Source organism: Notamacropus eugenii, chromosome 6 (assembly GCF_028372415.1).
Source record: "Notamacropus eugenii isolate mMacEug1 chromosome 6, mMacEug1.pri_v2, whole genome shotgun sequence".
NCBI lineage: Eukaryota > Metazoa > Chordata > Mammalia > Diprotodontia > Macropodidae > Notamacropus > Notamacropus eugenii.
In genome coordinates this window covers 339,804,239-339,829,237 of record NC_092877.1, presented here as the reverse complement: position 1 = coordinate 339,829,237, position 24,999 = coordinate 339,804,239, and the positions used below count along the sequence as shown (strand labels likewise).

General features: G+C 38.7%; 1 protein-coding gene across 1 annotated transcript in view; it reads left to right on the top strand.

Annotated features, from left to right (window-relative positions):
* Positions 1-24,501, top strand: part of MINDY4B (MINDY family member 4B) — a 40,624-nt gene extending 16,123 nt beyond the window's left edge. The window contains exons 7-11 of the mRNA XM_072621525.1: positions 619-689; positions 4,362-4,434; positions 9,135-9,296; positions 20,449-20,629; positions 22,630-24,501. Of these exons, the coding sequence (XP_072477626.1) occupies positions 619-689; positions 4,362-4,434; positions 9,135-9,296; positions 20,449-20,629; positions 22,630-22,763 (621 nt within the window). The 3' untranslated portion in view covers positions 22,764-24,501. The remainder of the gene's footprint in view (positions 1-618; positions 690-4,361; positions 4,435-9,134; positions 9,297-20,448; positions 20,630-22,629) is intronic.
* The last annotated feature ends 498 nt before the right edge of the window (positions 24,502-24,999 follow it).

Genomic DNA, 24,999 nt, shown 5'->3' with positions numbered 1-24,999 from the left:
GAGCACTCAATCTGCCTTTGCTCATTGAGTTCAGTTTATTCTCAGCTCCTGAAGCAGATACTGTTGCCAGTTGCTGCTACACTGGGGATTCTGGAAGGGCACCAGTGAAAAGCCTGAATCCTCTGGTCCTTGAGGGTTCAGGTTATAGCATTCTCTTTCCTCCCAAGTAATCCTTCCAGGAGTTTGGGCAGGAGGTTTCCACCATTAACTGCTAGATGTTCAAATACTCCAATTCCAGATTAGCTTCCTGGTTTTAACCAGCCCCACAGGGGGATGAGAATGCTCCATAGGAACAAACTTAGCTATTACAGCTAGCTGGAATATTCAGGACTTGTTCATTCCCAATTCACACCTCGGAGTGATTCAGTCAGATGTGTTCTCACCTGATAAAGGTATCAGGGCTAAGTGGGATGAGGGTGATTGTAATCCCGTCCCTATGGTAAAATAGTTGATTTAATGTAGATGATAAACTAAATTTCAACTAGATTGAATTTGACATGACAGCAAGCCATTTAAATAAGAATACCTTGTAGGAAGCTTTTCTTGTTTCAGATTTTAAATAAATGGTTTCCTTTGAGTAACTTTGAAAATAATGTTTTCTTTTCTTTTCTCAAATAGTTCAAAGAGGAAGGAAGTCATGGAATTATCTTATTTCTTTACAGTTTACTCTTCTCTAGAACATTTGAAAGGTAAAATCTTTAATTGGAGAACTTTTGCTCAGATCTGTGCTATAGGGCCTCTTGCCATGTAACATTAATAACATTAATTTATTCTTGTACTAGAAAGATCCTTGTATCTCTACATGAAAAACATAAAAAACCATGTACCATGTGGATTTCTTTCATGGAGAGTAGCTGTATCTCTGTCTCAGATATTTTTACAGAAGTTCTGATCATATTCATTCATTCAACAAGCATTTATTAATTTTTAAAAATTAATTTAAAATACAAATGAATAGAAATCTATTTTCTCTCTCTCCTATCCCTACCCCACTGGAGGAAAAAAAGAGAAATATAAGATCCTTTTAACAAATATGCATAATCAACAAACAAATTCCCTCACTGGCAGATAACTACACACGTGTGTGGGTGCACATGTGCACGTGTGTATGTGTGTATATTTATATATATTATATATATAATATGTATACATATTATATATACACACATACACACACACACACATCATTCTGTACCCTGAGTCTATCAGCTTTCTATCAGGACATACATTTAATGCTTCATCATTGGTCCTCTAGAATTGTGGATGATCAATGAGTTGATTAGAGTTCTTCTAACTTTCCAATGGTGTTATTGTATAAATTGTTCTGCTTCTGCCCATTTCACTCTTTATCAGTTCCTACAAGTCTTTAAAATTGTTTTTGTATATTGATCTTATAATAGAAACTATTCTGATTTGGCTCACTTCATTCTACGTCAGTTCATACATGTCTTCTCAGATTTTTCTGAAACTATTCCTTTTATTGTTTCTTATAGCACCATGGTATTCTACTACACTCACACACCACAGTTTGTTAAAGTATTTCCCAACTGATAAGCACATCTTACTTTCTATTTGTTGGGTTCCTGTTAGGTTGTTTGTTTGGTTTTGTCGTCACAAAAAGAGTTGCTATAAATATTTGTGTATACCCAGGCCATCTTCCTCTTTTTTAAAATCTCTTTGGGATATAGGCCTAGTAGCAGTAATATAGCTGGGTCAAGGGGCATGCACTACTTAAAAACATTTTGTTTATAATTCCGAATTGCTCTCTAGAATGGTTGTACCCATTCACAGGTCTACCAACACTGCATCAATGTGTTTGTTTTCCCTTAGCCTTTCTAACAGCTGTCATTTTCTCTTTTCTGTCTGCTGAAAAAAGAAATAAAAATCAGCTGTAAACTAAACAACTTCATACTAAAGAATTGGTGGGTCCAAAAATTAGGCATGGAAACAATAGACAATTTCATTAAAGATAATGGCAACAATGAGATGGCCTACTGAATGTTTTGGGATGAAGCCAAAGTAGTCCCTAGGAGATCTCTAAGTCTTTTTATTAACAAAAAAAAAGAGAGAAAAACAGATCAATGAATTGTCATTAAGTCAAAAAAAAACTAGAAAACTAAAAGGCATTTGTGAAGCATCTACTACATGTGAGGAATATGCTGGGTACTGGGGTTACAGAAATGCTAGCTGTAAACATTAGAGAAGGATGAATGTGAGATTGTAACACAACAGCTGTGCCCCCCAAAAGCTTGTTTTACTTAATTTTCACAAATACCCAGCTATATCAATATCATCAGAAGCAACAAGAAATATCTAATCTCTCTTAGTGTCATGTCTTATGAGCACTTTATAGATGAGAAAACTGAAGCTCAGAAGTTTCAGTAGTGATCACACAGCTGTTAATGTCTGAGGTATCATTGGAACCCAGTCCTTTCTAACTCCAAGTTACAATGCTATACTTTTTAAAAAAAAATAATTTAAAATTAAAAATAAAATAAAAAAATAATTAAAAAAATAACAATTCGAATTTGCATAGCATTTTGAATTTCGACAAAGCACTTTACATGTGTATATATACACATGTGTGTATGTATATATGTATCTAAATATATGTTATATCTGTGTTGTGCATATATATGTCTGCCCATGCGCATATATAAATATAATGTGTGTTGATTGTGCATGTATAGCCTATATCAGATTGCATGTCATCTTGGGGAGAGGGAAGCGGGGAGAAGTTTAGAACTCAAAATTTTATAAAAGTGAACGTTGAAAACTAAAAATAAATAAATGGAATACCTGAATATGTGTGTTATACCTATATGCATGTGTGCATATATACGTACATTAAAAATCTCATTTAAGTTTCACAACGACTGTGAGAGGTAGGTGTAACAGGCATTTATTATCTCCCAGAAAAAGAATGCAGGATTTGGAGAGTGAGGATTGGTAGGTTAGAATCTCAGCTCCTCTTTTTCTACCTGTTCAGGCTTGAATATTCATTGGACTATTCTAGACGTTGGCTTCTTGATCTCCAAAATGAGGGAAGGGATCTGGATGAGCATAAAGGTCTCTTTTAGATTTATGGTACTGACTGGTTCTGGGAATCAAAGTTGAGTTCAGTTCAAATTCATTTCTGACTCTTTCTGTGTGACCTTGAGCAATTCACTTAACATCTCTGTACCTCAGTGCTTTGCATCTCTCTAATCAATAGTGACTTAGAGCATTTTTTCGTGTGACTATAGAAAACTTTAATCTCTTCCTCTGAAAGCTACCTGTTCATATCCTTTGACCATTTATCAGTTGGGGAATGACTTGTATTCTTATACATTTGACTCAGTTCTCTATTTATTTTAGAAATGAGGCCTTTGTCACAGATATTAGTTGTAAAAATTCTTTCCCAGTTGTCTGCTTCCCTCTAAATCTTGGTTGCATTGGGTTTGTTTACGCAAAAACGTTTCAATTTAATATAATCAAAATTATCCGTTTTGTACTTCATAATGTTTTCTATCTCTTGTTTGGGCAAAAATTTCTTCATTCTCCATAAATCTGACAAATATCCTAGTCCTTGCTCCCCTAATTTGTTTATTGTATCAGTCTTTATACCTAGATCATGTATGTGGGCAGCTAGGTGGTACAGTGGATAGAGCACCAGTGCAGGAGTCAGGAGGACCTGAGTTCAAATCTCACCTCAGATACCTGACACTCACTAGCTGTGTGACCTTGGGCAAGTCACTTAACCCCAATTGCCTCATCCTGGGTCATCTCCAGTCATCCTGATGAATATCAGGTCTCTGGATTCAGATGGCTCTGGAGGAGAAGTGAGGCTGGTGACCTGCACAGCCCTCCCTCACTCAAAACAGTCAAGTGCAAGTCACGTCATTGTTTCTCTGATGGCATGGTCTTCTTCGGCAACAAAGGACGAACACACCTCAGTGACCCCAACTGTAAAATGAAGAGATTGGACTGATCAGCCTCTAAGATCCCGTGAAACCAGAAATATAATTCTGTGATACTAAAGAGACTTAGCCTAAGCTATATATATGGTGAGTCCTAAAGGAATGTTACAGACAGGGAGTACTATAGAGTTTCAGGGACAAGAGAGATCTCTTCCTGCTGACTCTTCCATCACCAAGTGCCTTAGAGAGCCTTGTTAAGAAAGGCAAGAATTTGATAGGTGGGATGGGGGAAGGACACCACTCTAAGCAAGGAGAAGACCATGAGCAAAAGCACAGGAACCAAAAAATGAGCAAAGTAGATTGGCTGGCGTAGGGTAACAATGGGAGACATGGGTGGGGGAAGGGTCTAGATACATTGGCTCTAATCTCACACACTCCCCTGATGGACCATCTCTTTCATAGGCTTCAGAAGGACCTTGACATCAGCACAACTCATCTATTACAACCACGTGGTGGAGATCTCATTTGCAGGCAGGTGAGTCTAGAGGTGTTTCTTCTTCCTTATTAGTTTAAAGTTTTCTAACTGTTCTGGTTTCCTAATGTGATTCAATTCTACTATTCAATAGAAAGCAATCTCCCTGTGGGAAAGAATCATATGGAAGTATAATGTCCCACACTAGGATGTAATAAACAATTTGTAATTGTAATAGTTTGTAAATTGTAACAAACATTTGCTGAATTTTAACTAATTGTAAAGAATTGCCTATGGAAAAGTACTTTCTAATACCTATTGATACAAAGACGAAAGTAAGCTTTAGCTGTAAAAAAAAAACCAAAAAACTGTAGCTTTTTTTTTAAGCAGTAGCTCTTAAAATATCAGAATGCAGCAGATTATATGGAACTTAACACTTATAATTAATTGCATGCATATGCATGAGTCTCATGAACTTTATGGAATTTATATTTACAATCACATGTATATGGACAAATCTCCTGAAAATTGTATAGAATTTATACTTGCAACAGCATTTAATTTTTTTATTTCCAAATGTTTTATTTTTCCCAATTACATGTAACAATATATTTATGCGTGTGTGTGTGTGTGTGTTTTGAGTTCCAAATTCTCTCCCTCCCCTTCCCCCTCAATGAAAAGGTGATTTGATATAGTTTATACATGTGCAGTCATGAAAAACATACTTCCATATTAGTCATGTTGTCCAAGAAAACATGAAGAACCCAACGCAACCACGAAAAATAAAGTAAAAAAAAAATACATTTGAATTTGCAATCAGATTCCGTCAGTTCTTTCTCTGGGGAGGGATAGCATTTTTCATTATAAGTCCTTTGGAATTGTCTTGGATCATTGTATCACTGAAAATAGTTGTCATTTGCAGTTGATCATTGTACAATGCAATAGGATTTTACGCACATAGCTGAATCTTTCCACCCTCCTATAGTATGTACTGAATCTTCGTTGCCAAGATTAGTGCTATGGGGGAATGGTTGAATAAATTAAGGTAAATGAATGTAATGGTATATTTTTATGCACTAAGAAAAAGAATGAAAGGGACAGATTCAGAAAACCCTGGAAAGATTTGGGTGAACTGATGCAGAGTGGAGTGAACAGGACCAAGAGAACAATTTAGATATGACTGCAATATTGCTTAAGGAAAAAAATTGAAAGACTTGAGACTTCAGATCAGTGTAATGACCAATCAGAGCTCCAGAAACCTAAGGGTGAATGTGGCTTCCCATTTATTTCCCAGAGAAATGATAGAACTGCAGGTAGAGAATAAGACCCTTTCAGATACAACCAATATATAAATTCATTTTGCTCAATTCTACTTATTTGTGACAAAAGAGGGCTTTCCTTTGAGAGAGGAGGGGAATGAGGAGGGCAGTGTATTGATGCCAAAAATAAGAAGACAGAGAAATGAGTGTTTTTAAAATGCATAGAAGAGGATAGAAGGAATTTCAGAAGGGGAAACAGGCAGACACAGAATTGTGCGTACCAAATTTAATATATATTTTAAAAAACGAGTTGTAAAAATAGATTCAAGGTTTCATGTATAATTATCTCTTTTCATTCTCCTTTGTATATGTAAATATTCATGTCTGTTGATGCTTGTCAAGTTTATAACAATTTTAAAAAAAGAAAAAAACTGTGATGAGTTCCCCTCACCAGAAATGTTTAAGAACCCCTGACATAGACCCTGCCTTTAAAGTGTTTGTAACCTAATAGTGCAGATGAGACAGCTATATTAGTACTTATAATGCAAGGCAGAATACAAAAACTGCAATGGAACAGTCCAAATGAAATGCTGAAATAATTTTTAGAAAACTGGTGTTTGAATAGCTTTATTCATGATAGCATTTTACATAAAATATCTCATTTGAGTTTCCAGTCTTACAGATGAGGAAACTGAGGCAAGTTAATAGCAACAATAATAACAATATCAGCTAGTATTCATTTAAAACACATCACAAATATTGTGTCATTTTATCTCCCCAACAACCCTGGGAGGTAGGTAGATCAGCCTCCTTATTTTTCAGATGAGGAAATGGAGGCAGACAGAGTTTGAGCGACTTGACCAGGCTCACACAGCCAGTAAATTTTGAGGCCAGGTTTAAGCTCAGGTCTTCCTGAAGCCAGTTTCAGAGCTCTATCCACTGTACTGCCTCAGTGCCTACCTAATGATAGAGTGAATGAATGGCAGAGGTGGGGTTTGAATTGATTCCAACTCTAGTACTCTGTCCAGGAAACTTCATTCCACCTCCAACAGCGGGCAGCTTCAGGAAGGCAATGGCTCCTGAGTTGGGTCTTGAAGGAAAGGAGGATTTTAATAAATAGATATGGGGGTAATGGACATTCCTAGCAATGAGCAAAGAAACAAAACAGAAATGTGAGTGGATATGGAGCCCAGTCTGACTGAGATAAAGCTGGAAACATGGTCTAGAGCTGACTGCGGAATAGTTTCAGTGTCAGGGTAAGAGATTTTACATTTGCTGTGGAAGGCAATGGGAAGCCACTGAAGGTTTCCACCTGGAATAGGAAGATGATCTGTGCAGGATATGGACCACTGGAAGAAGGATGAATTGAAGAGACAAGAGGACTTCTTGAGAGGCTACTAAAACAATCCAAATGAGAAGTGGAGGGGGATTGAACTAGGGTTGGTGTCAGTGAGAGTGGAAAAAGGGGGGGCCTGAATTTGAGAGCTATTTCAGGAGTACATACTAATTCCAAGACAGACTTGACTATTTATTTGACGAGGGTGGTAAGGGAAAAGGATGAGTCAAAGATAGCGCTGTAGTTTCAAGGCTGACTGGGAGGTAACAATGCTATCAACGAAAGTAGAAGTGAAGGGGAGGAGCAGGTGTTTGGTTTGGGGGCGGGGGGAAATGGAAGAAGGGTGAACTGGTGAAATAGTAAAGCCATTGCATCCTTCATATTAGTGTTAACAACGTTCACTGGGAGGAATTGAGTGACCAGAAGTTGAGATGAGCTTGAAAGAAGGGTTAGGGGAAGTAGAAGGACAAGAGATCAGGGAGGGGCATCTCAGAGTTCTTGATTTTGCAGATGGAATAGCTTTGAGTGATGGTGAGTTTTAAGGCATTTCAGTCGACCGTGAGAACAGGCTGTTAGAAGAATGAACAGCTTGGATATTAAAATCTCTGAGGCTGCCGGCAGAGAAAGGGTTCCGGGGGAAACTGTAAATCAGGTGAGGGATCACTGAGACAGGTGATTCACACGTGACAGTAATGAGGATCAGAGATCTGAAGCTCAAAAGCTAAGAGATTGTAGACTTCTTTGGAGGTTGTATTGGAGTATTGGCAATGACAACTGGGGTCAAGAACTATGCTTCCTCCTCTTCCTCCTGGCTTCCTGAGTCAAGGATAACTACCTAAATGAGTGACCATCCATGGAGAGGGTTGCCAGAGACATATAATGCTCAAGAAATGACATTGCAGTAAATAAGAGGAAAGAGAAGGAGAGCTATAGAGGAAAGAGATGTAGGATCAGCAGGACTTTACCAGGGGAATAGAGATCCCAAAGGGAAGCACCATAGGAAGGGTGGACAGAAGAGTATAAGTATTAGGTAGGGGAAGGCTGAAATAAGCAGAGTTGAGCATATAGACAGGAAGAGATAACAGTAACAAGAGATTTGTGCCTAGTGGGGTGTGCTTACATGGCAAGGATTAGGGGAATTAGATGCTAAAAAAGATGGAGGGAGGGCATACAGTTTAGAAAGGATTCTGATCCCATAACTAATTAGAATCTGGGGTAACTAAGTGGAGACCTAGGGTGTGTGTGGGCAGGGTGGGGTGGGGATTTATGCTACCTTAGTTATATGGAAGGGAGAGTACCAAGCAGGCAGAGATAATTAATGGAATAATTTATAGAATTAAATAAACTTATCCCTTCAATCTAATGGTTTCCACACTACCCCTTTCACAAGAAGGAAAGCAGCAAGGTGTCAGAGAAAATATAAAGGATTTCAAGTAAAAAGACCTGAAGCCTGGTTTAGCACTTCATTCCTGTGTGATCCAGGCAAATCCCTTTTCTTTGGGCCTCAGTTCCTCATCTGTAAAATGAGGGGTTGAGAGGGTGTCTAAAATTCCTCCTAGCTCTCAGTCTACAATACCCCAAGATAGATGAATTATTTTGGAAGTGCTCTAATAGCACGCAATACATGACATAGATAATGGAGTTGAGTTCTTTTCAAATACAGTAAATATTTTAAAGTGCCTACTAGGTATAAACAAATGTTTTCCTGGTTCTCTCACTGCTTTTAATAGCCTTTGTGGAAATCACTAAGGCAGGTGGCACAGTGGATAGAGTGCTGAGTCAGGACTTAGGATAGACCTGAGTTCAAATCCGAATTCAGACACTTACTAGCTATATGACTCTGGGCAAGTCACTTAACCCTGTTTGCCTCAGTTTTTTCATCTGTAAAGTGAGTTGGAGAAGGAAACAGTAAACCACTCCATTACCTTTGCCAAGAAAACCTCAAAGGAGGTCACAGAGACAGAACTGGAATGAATAACAACAAAATGGAAATCCCTTAATGAGACCTGCTAGAATTCCTTGGGAAACAAAAGACTACTTGCTCTAGAAGAGCGTAATCCTTAGATTTCTTGAGTTACAACCACAGAATCCAAAGTTATCGGAAGCAAATAAAGATCCCTATCTTGCTGCTGCCTACAAATAACCATCTGTGGTATGTTTCTGTCTAGGCAGTTCTAAATCTCATATTAACAGGACGGGCAAGTCCCCATGTCTTCAATGGCAACCAGCAAGGAAGTTCTCAAGATCTGCTGCATGGAGTTCTGGCCCGAAGTGAGGTAGGCTATTTACAATGGAAGAAGGACAGCTGGGAGCAGCAAAAGCTCTCGCAGGTGAGAGGGATTTTAGGGGACCACGAGCTTAATTTGAGTCAACAGTATCATAGGGTTGAAAAAAAAATAACCAAAAGAAAAATCATGAATTTGGGACTGTATCAAGAGAGCCATCCCCTCCAGACAGAGGGGTGCAAGAGGCCCCTGGAACTGTTTCCAGAAAGCTGATGGTTAAATTTTGAGTATGATGAGTATTATACCTTAGAAACTGGCAAATGTTACAGATCAGGGTTTGATTTATTATTTTGTTGATTTGCTCTTCTTAAGAAATGGTTAATTATGCAGATTCAACTTAAAATATGCCTTGCATATTTTTGAGAGTCAGTTGTTAAATATTTAAATTTTAAATATTTATATATTTAATAACATACCCTTGCTTCCAAAGATAAGGAGGTCATAGGCCCATTTATATTAGGTTCTCATTGGATAATATGTAGAACATTGCATTCAGTTCTGCTCCCACATTCTAGTGAAAAACATTGAGAAGCTGGAATCCAATTAGAGAAGGATAACCAAAAGAGTGAATAGCCTCCAATTCTTTTTATATAACGGGTGGTTGAAAGAGCTGAGGATGGCTAGTCAAAGAAGAGAGAAAAAGGGGACTGAGAGATAGGGGCCATGATCAGTCTTTTAAAGAAATTATATTTTGTTTTATTCCCAATTCCTTATAAAAACAATGTTCAAACCTCATCTTTTAAAATGTTAAGTTTCAAATTCTCTCCCTCTCTGAGTACGATGTTCTCCTGGTTCTGCTCACCTCACTTGGCTTCAGTTTGTATAGATCTTTCCAGGTTTTGCTGAAATCATTCTGCTCATCATTTCTTATAGGACAATAGAATTCCTTTACAACATGATCAGTCCTACAACATTTGAATGACTGTTTGTTGAACAGAGATTGGTTTATTCTGTTTGGTCGCATGGGGAAGAACTAAGAATAAAAGGTGAAAGGTGAAAAGATTTGAAAAACTGACTACAATTAGGTGGATTCAAAAGTAGAATCAGGAAGCTGTGAGAACCTCCTCCTTGGGAGTCTACAAGCAGAGTCTGGATGACTCTCAGTGAGGATGGAGCTTGGATTCTTTTCCAGGTGTGTGTCAGATTACATGGTAGCTGAGGTCCCAAACAATTGCAAAATTCTGTGATTCTGACGGTTTATTTGGATTTCTCAAATATATAACCCAAACAATGACACTTCAGCATTCTTCTAGCATTCCCCAAGGTATATGATCGCTGATATTCTTCAGAAAAGATCTTTGTGGTTCAGCAGGCAACTGACTACTAGTCTATTTCTTTTTAAGTCAGGGATTTTAAAAAATCACCAAAACATGTAGCCTCCCTCTCAGATTCCTCATTCATCCAACTTCCTCTCCAAAGAGCTTTCCAGCTGTGGTTATTTACAACATCTGGCAAGCTAGAAACTAAAAATACAGCTAAGAAAAGTCTAACCATTGAATGAAATGAGATGTGATTCTGCAGTGATGAACAGTCTCCATAGTGCGAATGTAAACACACAAATGCTAAACAACTGAGAAATGAAGCGTGTCTGTTTTCGCAAGAGCATCTCTTCTCTAAATTCACAGATGGTGAGCCAAGTAATTTGAAAAAGAGGGCTTCAGAGAAGCCGTCCACTCATAACCAGCTGGGACAACAGAACTTAGGCAAAAGCACTGAGGATACAACATCGAAGAGAATGGCTAGAGTTTTCCACTGGGCTCTTCCATCCCTAGCACCCAAGAATAAATAACAGTATTCTCTATAGGATAGGACCGTAGAAATGCATCTGTCTCCACAGGGGGCCATTAGTGCTCTGATGGCCGTGTGGGATGCAGAATTGACTATAGTGTGAGGAATTTCTGGTTTAAACTTACTTACAGAGATGGAATTTAGAGATATTCAGCTTAGTCACTATTCCACTCCCATAGCTTAGTAGAAGTCTGACTTCCATTCCAATTTATTTCCTCCATTTCTTTTCTAAGCCCAATCTTCTTCCTTGGTCTTTGAGGGAATGGGATCCTTTCTGGCTAAACTTTCTGCACAAACTCTAGTTCTAAGTCAAAGTTTTATATTCTGCCATCCCTGGATCCCTGCTCAACTTTACTGAACAGATGCCTTTTCCAGCCCCTGATTAAGTTCTATTAAGGTTTAATCTCAGACACAAATAATTTTTTAACAGACTATACAAAAAAAATTTCCTCCCATTATTCAGTCATTTCAGACATGCCCAACTCTTTATCACCTTGTTTAGGGTTTTCTTGGCAAAAATACTGTAGCAGTATTTGCCATTTCTTTCTCCAGCTCATTTTACAGATGAGGAAACTAAAGCAAACAGGGTTAAGTGACTTACCCAAGGTCACATGGCTAGTAAGTTTCTGAGGCCTGGTTTAAATTCAGGAAGATGAGTCTTCCTGATTTCATGCCCAGTGCACTATCTCTAAAAAATAATAATAATAAATATGAAATTTTTTTTTAAATCTCACCATTCTCTTTCTCATGAAAGGGTAAAAAAACCAGGATATCAAGAGTCAAAGTCATAACTACGAATTATAGTACCTGAGACAAATTTGGTTTTTTGTTTGTTTGGGGGTTTTTTGGTGGGGGGCGATGGGGTGGGAAAGAAGCAGGGTTGGCTAAGGAGTAAGTATTCCGTTGAAACAGATTGCAAATAGCAATTATGGGAATTAAGGAATCTAAGGACTGGAAAGTCAGAGTATTCGAAGGGGAGTGTAGAAGACGAGGAAGAAGAATGATTTAATGATCCGTAGATGAGAGCAATATGAATCTAGACTGGATAGAGTAAATTTTAGCAGGTGAGAGATTATAGTCACTGATACTTGGCTGCAAAATAGCTGAAGTCTATAGTTTTCTATATTTTACATATATAGTATATGTTATATAGTATGTATAATAGATGATATAACATATATGATCATATGTTGCATATATTACATAATATATTGTATCTATTATATATTTTATATTATATACAGACTATATTTGTATATTTTTCAATTGTCACTAGCCCTCGCCTAGGTCCCAGCTGAGTAATTGTAGAGAGGGAGGGTCAGAAAAAGAGTGATATGCCAAATCATCTTCCTGGTCTCGAGTTAGGACACGTGGGATAAGGAGAAGCCAGCTTTAGAAAGGTCATCAAGAGAGATGTGCTATGTTCATGGAAAAACCAAGTGTTGAAGAGCACTTGAAAAGGGCAGGAATCTGTGATGAAGAAATCTGGGATCATGGAATCATTGATGTAGAGCTGGGATGAAGGACCCATACTCATTTAACAGATGAGAGAACTGGGACCCAAGGAATGAGTTGCAGAAAGTAGCAGAACCAAGATTTGCACTTGAGTCCTCTGATTTTAATCCACTGCAAAAATACAGGAAAAAGTTCTCAGAGGGCATAGAGTGAAAGGAGAGGAAAAGATAGGGAGCAGAAGGAGGGGAGGTGAGGCTTGTGTCTGCTTTTGGGGGGCCATTCCAGGGATGGCCACACCCACTGTAATCTGCAGGGACCTGAATGTGTCACTGATGTTCTCAGCTGATCCTGAACTGTTCCTGAGTGTCCGATATACAACTGGTTACAGTTAGCTGGTGCTGGAAGGGATTGGGTCTGGAGTAGGGTTCATCAGGTCTCCTGTCCTGGAAAGGGAACCCTCCCCAGGAATGTTCAACTTGGTTATCTTATTCTATTTTCAGCTCTTCCACTGCATCCTGGGTCATCTCCAGTCATCCTGAGGAATATCAGGTCTCTGGATTCAGATGGCTCTGGAGGAGAAGTGAGGCTGGTGACCTGCACAGCCCTCCCTCACTCAAAACAAAGTCAAGTGCAAGTCATGTCATCATTTCTCTGATGGCATGGTCTTCTTTGACAATGAAGGACAAATACAATCTTCTAAAAAAGCAATAAAAGTGACAGACAAATATCCATCCAGCCCTGAGAGCCATTGTAGAGCCTTTCTTTATGAAGGGACAGCCAATCCTAGGATGAGAAAGCAATCTGGATTCCAAATTAAAGGACCAGAGTTGAATCCTGACTACCGCCTTTAGTGATTAGACTTTTGGGGACCTCATCTGACCATTGAAGGGGTTAGACTCTGATCCCCAGCATCTTTCCAGCTCAAAATCTATGATCTCACTTGTCCTTTATTTGCTGGAAAAGCGTTTGAAATGGATCCAATCCCCTTCTGCAGCTTTTGGCTTCTGCCACCGACCCTTGTCTGATTCAGCCTCAATGCTCCCTACTTTCCTCCTCAGAGACACAGTAGAGACTTTACTATTATATTATAGATGGGGAAGGGGAAGGTAAAGGTAAAATAAAAATAACCGCAAATACAAATACTATTGAGCTCCAGAGTTACAAAGTCTCTGAAAGTCAATACAAACTTTTGGGGTTAATGAGCCTGCTGTCTCATCTAACCAAGATATTACTTGTAATTTTGCCTCTGGAGAACATAACAATAATATTAACATAATAACTAAAATCTACATAGGTCTATAAAGCACATTAGATACGTACACATATTATATATATGCATATGTGTATGTGTATATATACAAACATATGTGTATGCATATATGTATGTGTACTGTGTGTGTATACATACATATATATATGCACACACATAATTTCATCCTCATAACAATCCTATGAAATAGGGTGATTTTTGCTCTCATTTTACAAATGAAAAAACTTTGGCAGAGATACGCCAGAGAGACAAAGCTAGTTAGCATCTGAGAGAGGATTCAAACTCAGGTCTTCCTGACTCTCTATCCAGTGTTCTATCTGCTCCAAGTGGCCCTTAATTTTGAAGGATCACACGATTCCCAAGCTGGTTTTCCTATTCAAGGCTCTTGCCCCTGCTGCGCCCCACCCCCCACCATTTTCTAGGGGCAGCACACCCTGCTGTCTTCAGTTCTTTACTCCCACTGAGCATCTCATTCAATTCTACGATTATCTCACACCTCCTGTGTACTGTGCAGTGTGTTAAGGATAAAGATGCCAAATGATTGACCCAGTCCCTGGTCACTCAAGCTGCTGATAGTCTAATTTGGGGTGGAGAGGCTAAAATAACTGCACTAATACATACAGAGACAGGATGTGATAAGCGCAAAGGTGCTAAGACAATGTTATAAGGAATCTGAGAAGATGAAATCATTGGACCGGTGATCTGGAGTTGGAACGGCCATGTAGCCAACCTTAATTTGACGAACAAGAAAATGGAAGTCCAGAGAATATACATGACTTGTCCAAAGTCTCACAGATAGAAAGTGTGAGAGGAAGGTTTGAATACAGCTGCTCTGAATCCAAAGCCAGGGCTCTTTCCTGGGGGTTCAGGAGAAGTTTTGCGGGAAAATGTCATAATTCACCTCCCTCCCCCCCTCCCTCCCTCCCTCCACCCCTCTTCAATGAGGAAATTCTTTTTACAGGATTACAATATCACACATAAAGAAACTGAAACTTACCTTTTCCACCAGCAGGAAGGAAAGTTCTAGTTCTTCAAAGGCTGATCTAGTGGGGTTCTCATTTTGACATTCTCAGCTCTTCTCCTGATTGTCTCAGCCTGCCAAGCAGGTGTTGCTCATCATAATACCAGCATTCTCCAAACCCATGCTTACATACTGCAGGCCAAGTCACATTGGATCAAATAATCTTTTGTCTCCAGCAGAAAGTCAGGAAACTTTTAATACACCTATAATAAATGCAAAGTAAGACCTCACAGAGCTCTTGGCACATTGTAGACAATTAATAAATTCTTGTTGACTCTATGGATGGTGATAATAATAAAAAAACAATCACAGTATTCACAATAATTATTCACTTTACACACATTATCTCAACAATAACATAAGCAGGAGTTTTTCATCATTGTTGTGTCCTGGACCCCATGGGCATTCTGGTGAAAATTATGTCTCCCTTCTCAGAATACGGTTTTTAAATGCATAAAATAAAATATATAGGATTATAAAGGAAATAATTCTATTGAAATACAGTTATTAATTTTTTAAAAAATGCACAGGCTACAGGTTAAAAAACTAATTAATTATTTTAGAAAACTTATCATTTGTGTGCTAAAACTTAGGAAAATAACATCTATTGAGAATCTGTGTTTCTTCATTCATCCATCACTTCCTGAGCCTCAACCACACAGCAGACATGTTCTAGGTACATCCTGTGTGACACACTGAGATAGATGCACAGTTTGACCCGCGGAATCCTCAGTAAGCATACAGCCTAGTCGTGGAGTTCAGACCTCTCCAGAAATAACTATGAAAAAAGGTCAAAAGGTTTGAAGTTTTATATGAGGGGTGTGGCAAATAAGTAACACCGGAGTCTTCTCCCATCAGAATGTAAACTTGTTGAAAGCAAAGACTGTCTTTCTTCCTTCCTATATTTATATCCCCAAAGTACCATACTAGGTACCAGGTAGAGCACAACAAAACAGAAAGCATAGAGTTCATGTGGTATTGTGGGAAGGAAGCTTGCTTTGCAGTCAAAGCACCTGGGCTCCTAATTCAGCTCTGCTGTGTGTCACCTGAGTAACTCTGGGCAAATCATGTTGCCTCTTTCCTCCTCAGTTTCCTCATCTGTAAAATGGGAGGCAGGGGGCTGGACGAAGTGACTGCTAAGGTCTCTCTATCTCTAAATCTATTGCTGTTGTTGTTGCGTTCGTCTTTTGTTGCTGAAGAAGACCATGCCATCAGAAAAATGATGACATGACTTGCTCTAAACCTCTGATCCCTCAAGGAATGTACATTCCACTTGGGGAGATATTTAGGACTTTTGTGGTTTCTGGAACAATTTTCTCGCCTTTTTATTGTTGTTAAGTCCTTTCAGTTGTGTCCAACACTTAATGACCCCATTTGGAGTTTCCTTGGTAAAGATACTTGAGTAGTTTGTTGTTTCTCTCTCCAACTTATTTTATAGATGAGGAAAACAGGGTTAAGAGACTTGCCCAGGGTCACACAGCTCATAAGTCTCTGAGGCCAAATTTGAACTCAAGAAGATGAGTCTTCCTGACTTCAGGCATGCCACTCTAATTAAACAGTTGTACTTAAAAATGATTAAATTCTTCTTTGTGTCTGCATGGTGACCAACAAAGCACTCTGAGCATGCAGGAATTGGGCCATAAATATTTATTGAGAAAGAAAGAGGGAAGGAAGGAAGGAAGGAAGGAAGGAAGGAAGGAAGGAAGGAAGGAAGGAAGGAAGGAAGGAAGGAAGGAAGGAAGGAAGGGTATTTTCTGAAAGTCACAGGTGAGGAGAGAGGAGAGTATTAGAACTCAAAAGGTAAGCCTAACAATGGTTTAGACAAAGTGATCAGATGGGGATTTATCAGGAACCTAAACAATCACTGGCCCAAATTTCTCTACACAGGGGGGCCCACTTATGCTAATGAAGTAGCCACATAGTGTCCTGGGTAATTTTACCTACAGAATCGAAGCTATCCTGCAGGAACAGAGGGCATGTTTCCCTGGTGGCTTAAAGTTTATCTAGCTGGCCCCAGAATAAGGTTAGAAAAGAAAATGAGACTCTTCTTCAAAGTGAAGATGGTGAGGCACAGCAGAGACCTTGCACCAGGCCCAATGCCTCCTCACCAGGAGGAAGTGGGTCAAAAGACATAAATAACTCATGCTGATCTTCAAATCTCCGTAGACATAAGTACTACAATGGCTTGAGCCATCTGGAAAATTTCTAATGCAGTTTCACTGGCTTCCCTCTTGGGTTTAGTGCTTTCTCTCTCCCTCTCTCTCCGAGGAGACTCCAAGGAAGGCAGCTCCAGTGAAAATGGCCTGAAATTGTACTCTAATGGCTTGAGCCCCAAGGGGGCTTATTAAGTTGTCTGTGTCATACACCCAGAGGATGGTTTGACAGCAAATGCATGAAATAGCAAATAAATCACTGGTGCCCTCGAATTTTCTTACCTGAACTGCATGAATATAAGAGATAGATGGATCTGTAGACATTTAATAGTAAAATAGGTGATAAATGATGGATGATGGATGCTAAATAGATAGATGATAGAGACAGAGAGACATAGAAATAATTGATAGCTAGATAATGAAAATGATGACTAGAAGGACAATTGATAGCGAATGATAAATGAGAGACAATTGATAGCTAGATAATGATAAATGATGGATAATTGATAGATAGTGATAAAATATAGATAGAAAATTAATAGCTAGGTAAGTGATAAATGGTAGAAAGACAATTAATATTAATACATGATAGACAATTGATAGGTAGATAAGTAATAAGGTGATAGTAGTTAGATAAGTGATAGATGATAGATTAGATATAGAAATATTTATAATTATATATAGGTAGATGGGTAGGTAGGTGGCTGATAGAGTGCCAGGCCTGGAATCAGGAAGACCTGAGTTTAAATCAGGCTTACACATTTGCTAGCTGTGTGACCCTAGGCAAGTCACTTAACCCTGCTAGCCTCAGTTTCCTCATCTGTAAAATGAGCTGTAGAAGGAAATGGCAAACCATTCTAGTATCTTTGCCAAGAAAACCCCAAATGGGGTGATGAAGAATTGGACACAACTGAAACAAATGAACAACAATATAAATAGGTAAAGGACATATATTTATTTACAGGGAATTGTAGACATGATGGAGAAGCATACACACATGTGTCACATATAGATTATTGCTAATATTCACATATTAACATATATTTCTAATTGTCACAAAACTTGAATTAGGACTATCTGGAAACTGAACTCTTTCCCAAGAAGTTCCACAGCTTCATTTCCCAGTTTGGCACAGGTAACTTGAGTAGCAGGGAGTATGAAAGACATCAACCCTATCACGGAATCTTAGAATCTCAGAGTTGGAAGAGATCTTAGAGTCTGGACCAAGAATCTCTACCACAGGTGGACCATGAAGTTGGAATATTGTATTTCCAGTCAGATGATGTCACCATGTCAGTGGGATTTTCACTATTATAAAGGAAAACTCGTTGGTGGTCAAGGAGGGAGGTCATCTGAAAATGACTGTGATTAAACAAAAAAGTATAAATTTAATTTTTAAAGGAAAAGATGGAATACTCTCTGCAAATTTTCTAACAAAATTAGGCTTCCTTTTATGTCTTCCACTGAAGGGAAAATGATTGTCCCTAAAGGCAGTTCATTCCATTTTAGGATGGTTCTTATTAGAAGGAAGTTTTTCCTTACCCCAAACCTAAATCCATTCTCTGAAACTTTCACCCACTGTTCCAATTTCTGCCCTCTTGGTTCAGGAAGAGTAAGTTTACTCTCTATTCCACAGGACAGTCCTTAAAATACTTGACAACACCTTCCCCCAAGTCTTCTCTTCTTTATGCTCAACATTTCCCATTCCTTCAGCTGATCCTTATCTGGTATAAGAATAGGGATCATATTTTCCAGACTAAAAATGCAGACACATGATGTGACAAAGATGAATCCTTCTGCAAAGCCTTGACATAAGTGAACTTCTCTTGATTCAAATTGGGATGATCCTGGATATACAACCACTGTACTTATCTAGTCAAACTTTTGGACAGTGTGCTTAGGTGTCTGACTAGAGCCACATTTCATGGTCAACTTCAGCAAAAGGAACCAGACTGATATATGTTCAACAACAATCTGCCTTACATAAAACTAATTGTCTGCTGGATGCTGCCATCCCCATCCTGGGTAAATCTCCTCTTCTGATCTTGAAAGCTCTTTTTAAAAAAGCAACAACAACAAAAAAACCCAACCTCATAGTCACCCTTAGAAGGGCACTGAGAAAGTGTTATGCTGTTATAGTGATGAGCAATTCTGTTAAGCCAAAAAACCATGAAATTCCTGAGGGTGGTTTTCAGTCTGTCTTTAGAATCCACTGAACTGGAATGGAAATTAGAAGGCTTGAGGAAATGAAGATTACATACAAAACAGTTACATGTGACTTAAGGAGAGTAAACTGAGGTCCTTCCCATTTTTTGCTAGAAGTGGAGGACTATGAGTGCAGAGTATGATATGTATTGTCAGGTATGGTTGATTCGTTGATTGGTTTGATGAACTACTTCTTTCTCTGTCTTTTTATTTTGGTTATAATTGGTGACTTGTTGGAGAGGAAGAAGTAGATGTTCAGAGATGAAGATGATATCTTCAATTAACCAATAAAAATTAATTATGTACCTACACATGCTTGGTGCTGAGGATACAAGTACAAAAAGTTTTTAAAAAGCTAAATGGAGATGTTTATAGGCAGTAAACAGAGACTGAATGAAATTGATAGAGTAGAAAAGAGTTGTTTGGTTAGATCTCTATTTAATTACACTTCTAGCCTCCAAAATGAGAAAGACAGAGGGGAGAATGGTTGAAGACAGCTGATACCTGTGTGAGAATCAATTCTATCCCTTCCAAAAGTCAGAATGGAACAGAAAATGTTGTGCACTTCTGACAGCATCCACCAGGGTTACTGCAGGAAAGTAAATAAAAAGCTGACCTCAACATCAATAAAATCTAAGTTCGATTATTGCCTGTAACATATACAGGCTACATGAGCTTCAGCAAATGACTTTTAAAACATAACTATAATGCTACCTTAAAAAACATCAGAACTGAAATGAGTCCTATTCCATTCCTTAAAATATGTTGTCCCCAAATACAGACACTGCACACTACTCCACACACACACACACACACACACACACACACACACACACAGAGTTTAATGAGAGGCAGCATACTGTAGTGAATAGGGAAGACCTGAGTTCAAATCCCACTTAATACACTAGTTGTCCAATCCTGACAAATCACTTAAGCTGAGTGTCTCGGTTTCAACATTCATAAAATAATGTTCATCTCATTGGTTTTCAAGATCTCCTTTAGCTTTAAATCTATAATTGACTTTTCTGCTTGTATTCCCAGTACCTGGAATATAAGAGGTGCTTTAGAAGATCATTAATTAAGATTAATATCATTGGAGGCATATTCATTCACTGGCTGAGTCTTTATTTTAAGAGATGACTCTCTTTGTGTATCACCTGGCAGAGCAACAGAGTGAAATCAGGTATTTAATAAATGCTTTCTTGTAATGGTGAGATGAACTAAAATCTATATTTAATGTAGTGAAACCAAAGCAACTTCAAAAGTAAGATGCACATTTTTAGATTCTTGCTTTCCCTACCCCAGGTTGGAAGCATGCTGAAGACTCCAAAATTCCCCATCTGGCTGTGTAACATCAGTGGAACATACAGCATCCTTTTCAATGACAACAAGCTGCTCTTATCTGATTGGAAGATGGAGCATCTCTTTGGCCTTTATTTTTATACTGGTCATCCCTCCCAGAAAAAGGCAGCCTATCTTACAGTAGGTAAGTGCATGAAACTCCCAGTGGTAAATGTTCTCAGGTGTTCCAGTGGGAGTTTTTCTTTAACATGGCATCTCAACAAAAGAATTTTTAGGGCGGATTGCTAAAAACAAGAACCCACAAATTCCGCCTTTAGTCCCCAAACAAAAGTACTATGGTGTGGTAATCCTAAATTTGATTTGCATAAAACCCAGGGCTTTTTAGGACATTGCAAAGAAAATATGGGGAGGTCACAAGTAGAAAGTGAATCGTCAGGGTTTCTCTGATGCTTAGAATAAATTGTTTTTATGCCTAGAAAAGGAGGCGATACACATATCCCTAACTTCACAATTAGCCAATTGCCCCCGCGTTTTATTCTGAATGGTCAGCTGAAGGCAGGAACAGTCTAAGTGGTAGAACATATCAGTTACTGACAAAGGTCATCCCTCCTAATGACTGGCATGATGATGGCAATAATAAACACATAACATCCCTTTGGGTTACCTTTCTGACTGGCATTCTCAGGTCTGATGGGTCTCCCGGGGACAACCACTCCAAGTCACAAGTACTTCAGATTCAAGTTACTCTGTGGGTCTACATTCTCAAAATTATTTCTCAAAAGTCTCCACCGATATGTTCCCTTTCAATAGTCAGCAAGAGGACGCAATTAACGCAAAGCAAAGGCATTTACTGAAATGGCATAGCTAAAAAGTGCAAATATTTCCTTTATAATCCATCACAGATATACACAGTATAGGTAGTAATCAATGAACAAGCCTTTACTAAGCACTTTCTATGTATCAGAAACTATGCTAAGTAGGATAAAAAGGAAAGCTTAAAAGCAATCTGCCCTCACAGAACTCATTCCTTAATGGGGGAGACAACACATACATATGAGTGTGTTCAATACAGAAAATGAATATGTGGTGATTTGGGGGGAAGTGGGAAGATAGTAGCTGGGGGTGCAGTTATCTGTAGAGAAATGATAATGGAACTCATGGGAGCTAATGAGATCACCAAGTAAGAGAGTATACAGAGATAAGAGAAGAGAAACTTGGACAGAGGCAGGCTCTAGGAGGAGTGGGATGGACACACATAAAGCAAAAGAAGTAGAGAGGACTCATAACTACATGTCTTCTACAGTGCTAGAAGCTATGACCTCTTCCACCAGGGTATTGTTATGTTCTCCTACTTAAGTCTTCTGGAAAAAAGCAGAAGTAGACATCCTTACATTAGGATTCATAGAAGCCTCCCCTGTTTTGCTTTCTTTGAGTATCATCTGGAAAGTCTACCATTTTCTGAGCAGAAGACTCTTAGCCTCAGGTGTCAAACTCTTTAAAAAAGAGAAGGATCAGACAAGCAAACTATCTTGGGCTTAGCTTTTCCTCCCTCTAGCACATTTTCTGGAGGAAGATGCTGGATCCCCTTCAGTCAGAGACTTCACTCTAGGTTATAAGGACTATTCAACATGCTTCCTACATTTGTATCTCTGCCAGTCAATAACCTAAGCAACAGTTACTTTCCCAGTGATTGTTAAAACACCGCTGACATTAAGGGTTCCCTGAATTTTTGCTTCAAAATTTTTTTTCCATTAGCTGTATGACCCTTGGTCAGTCATTTAACCTCTTTTGGCTTCAATTTCCTCATCTGTAAAACAGAGATCATCATAGCAACTATCTCACAAGGTTTTCTTAGGGATCAAACAAGAAAATATTCTACAAACCTTAAAGTTATATGAATCATTATTATTACTAACAAGTGTTTATATATAATTACAAACTAATACAAAATATTTCTATAAAAATTAATCAAGATTATTACTATTCCCTCCTGGAATTTTCTCCTAATCTTAATGCTTTTCCCTTTGACCTAGCATAGCTGTCCTTGGAGCTCACCCTACTGGTCAGTCTTCTCTGTCTTTTACAGTAGAGCTATAGAGTAGGTTCCATACTAGTCTCAAAGAAACAGTTTAGTTGAGGACAGTGTAGTTCACTATGATTAATTCCTGGTTCTTTCTCCTTCAGACACTCATTCTCACCACTGGGAAGAAGTCCAACAGAATGAGAACCATGTCCCAGAACGACCAGTGGAGATGGTGATAAGGACAAAATGGAAGGGGGCTTCTGTCCACTGGAATGGAACTCTTCCTTTCTTCTGAAGAGAAAGACTTGGTTTATCTGAAGTATTTGACACTGGAGACTCATGCTTTCTTCCTAATATTCTTTCCTCCCCTTTGTTTCCATGGCATCAAACTCTCACAGTTCTTATCCTATATCTCTGACTGTGCATCCTCTCTATTCTTTGCTGACTCTTTACCCTCTTTATGGCCCTTAAATCCTCAAGACTCTGTCCTAGATACTCCTCTCTTTTCTTCCTACATCCTCTCCTTTGGCAAGTTCATCTGCTCCCATAATCTCAATTATAATCTATGAAGATGGCTACCAAATCTATATCTGAACTCCCATGTCTCCTCAGAACTTCAACCAGATATTTTCAACTTTATATCAGCTTTCTCCACTAGATAGTCCATGGACACCTCAAATGCAACGTCTGACATCAAACATATCATCTGCCCTCTAACTTTTTGATCTCTGATAATGATGGCACTATCCAATCTTCAGCTTTGGATCCTTCCTCTCCCTTGCCTCAGAAATCCAAGCCATTTGCCAAGTACTATCAGCTTTAGATCCACAATATCTCTCATTTAGGTTTTGAGAAAGGGGTGAGAAGGGAAATTGTGAAGTTCCTTTAATGACCTCAAGCTTCCAGTGGAAAAAAGAAAAGGCCCATCTTTTTGATATCAACATTCTATTACCATTGCTATGCTGCAGCAGGACATATAATACAACAATCTCTGAAGAATTCAACATGAATATCACACAGAGGGGAATGGAGAAGTATGGGGTGACTACAACACATAGCCAATGAGGACCTCCAAAGAGATGCATCATGGGACAGTAGATAAAGCATTGGACTGAGAATTAAGCAGACCTGGGCCCATTCCTGTTTTAAATTCTTATTAGATGTGTGACCCTGGGCAAATCGGACCTCAGTTTCCTCATTTGTAAAATGTGGGAGTTAAACACAAAGACCTCTAAGGTTCTCTTTAGTGCAAAATCTCTCATCTAAGATATGGAATAAAAAATATCATCAAAGAATTCTCTGAGGTAGATGCTATTATCCCCATTTTACACTTGGAGATACTGAGACATATAGAGGTGAAGTGACTAGTCCAAGATCACACAGCTAGTAAATGTCAAAAGCAGGATGTGAATTTATACCTTCCTGCCTCCAAGTCCAGTGCTCTATCCACTGCTCCACCTGGTCACCCTGTGTATTTGTCATTTGAAGCAAAAAGCACTTCAGAGGCCCAGCCCCCTCATTTTTGATATTGGGAGGGAGATATAGTACCTACAATGCCACAGGCACTGGGCTAAGCACTCTTTCCAAATATTATCTTATTTGATTCTCATAACAAACCTGGGAGGTAGGTATTATTATTAACCCATTTTATAGTTCAGGATATTGAGGCAAATAGAGTTTAAGTGACTCACCCAGCATCACAAAGCTAGTAAGTATCTGAGATCATATTTTGAACTTCCTGACTCCAGCTCCAACACTCTATCATGTGGGCCACTAGTTGCCTCTAAGGAGGAATAGGAAACTGAGAAACAAATTGACTTGTTGAATTGAACTGAGTTGATAGGGATGATCAATGACTGAGAGCTAGCAGGGTCTTTTAGACACCATCAAATCCAACTTCCTCATTTTACTATGGAGGAAAATAAGGCACAAAGACTTGCCTAGAATCCCACAGCTAGTAAGTATCTGAGGTAGGTCTTCCTGGCCTTAAATCAGGTGCTCTGTTCCTTTCTTCATGATTTCTCCTCCAAGTCCCAAGGGTCCAAGTCTCAAGAACTTTGACACAATGAGACAAAAATCACCTCATTTCCAGCTTACTCTTCCACAATTTCCACCTGCTTATAATGTACTTCTCATTTTCATTTTAATTAACCTATGTACAGTTGCTTAATGATTTACCACCCTGTGTTGTAATGAAAATATGAGCACCCACTTGGGTTTCCTGAAGTGGGCAATAAAGATTAACCGTTGACCATGAGAATTAAAAAAAATCTTGAAGGTGTATGTTAGAAAACCAGTACCAAACTATCAGTGGTGAGTATGTTACGCCTTCAGCTCTAATTTCTAAAAAGTTCAAATTATTCACCCAAATACATCTCATAGGAGAAGTAGGGGAACAAATCTATCTCTTTTAAGTGTGTCTTCAGGAAAAATTAAGTCCTTTAGTACAAACACAACCAGGACTGCACATCTGCTACTTTGAAGTCAGCTACACCAGCTTATCCGTTTGATCCAAAATGTAGATTAAAATT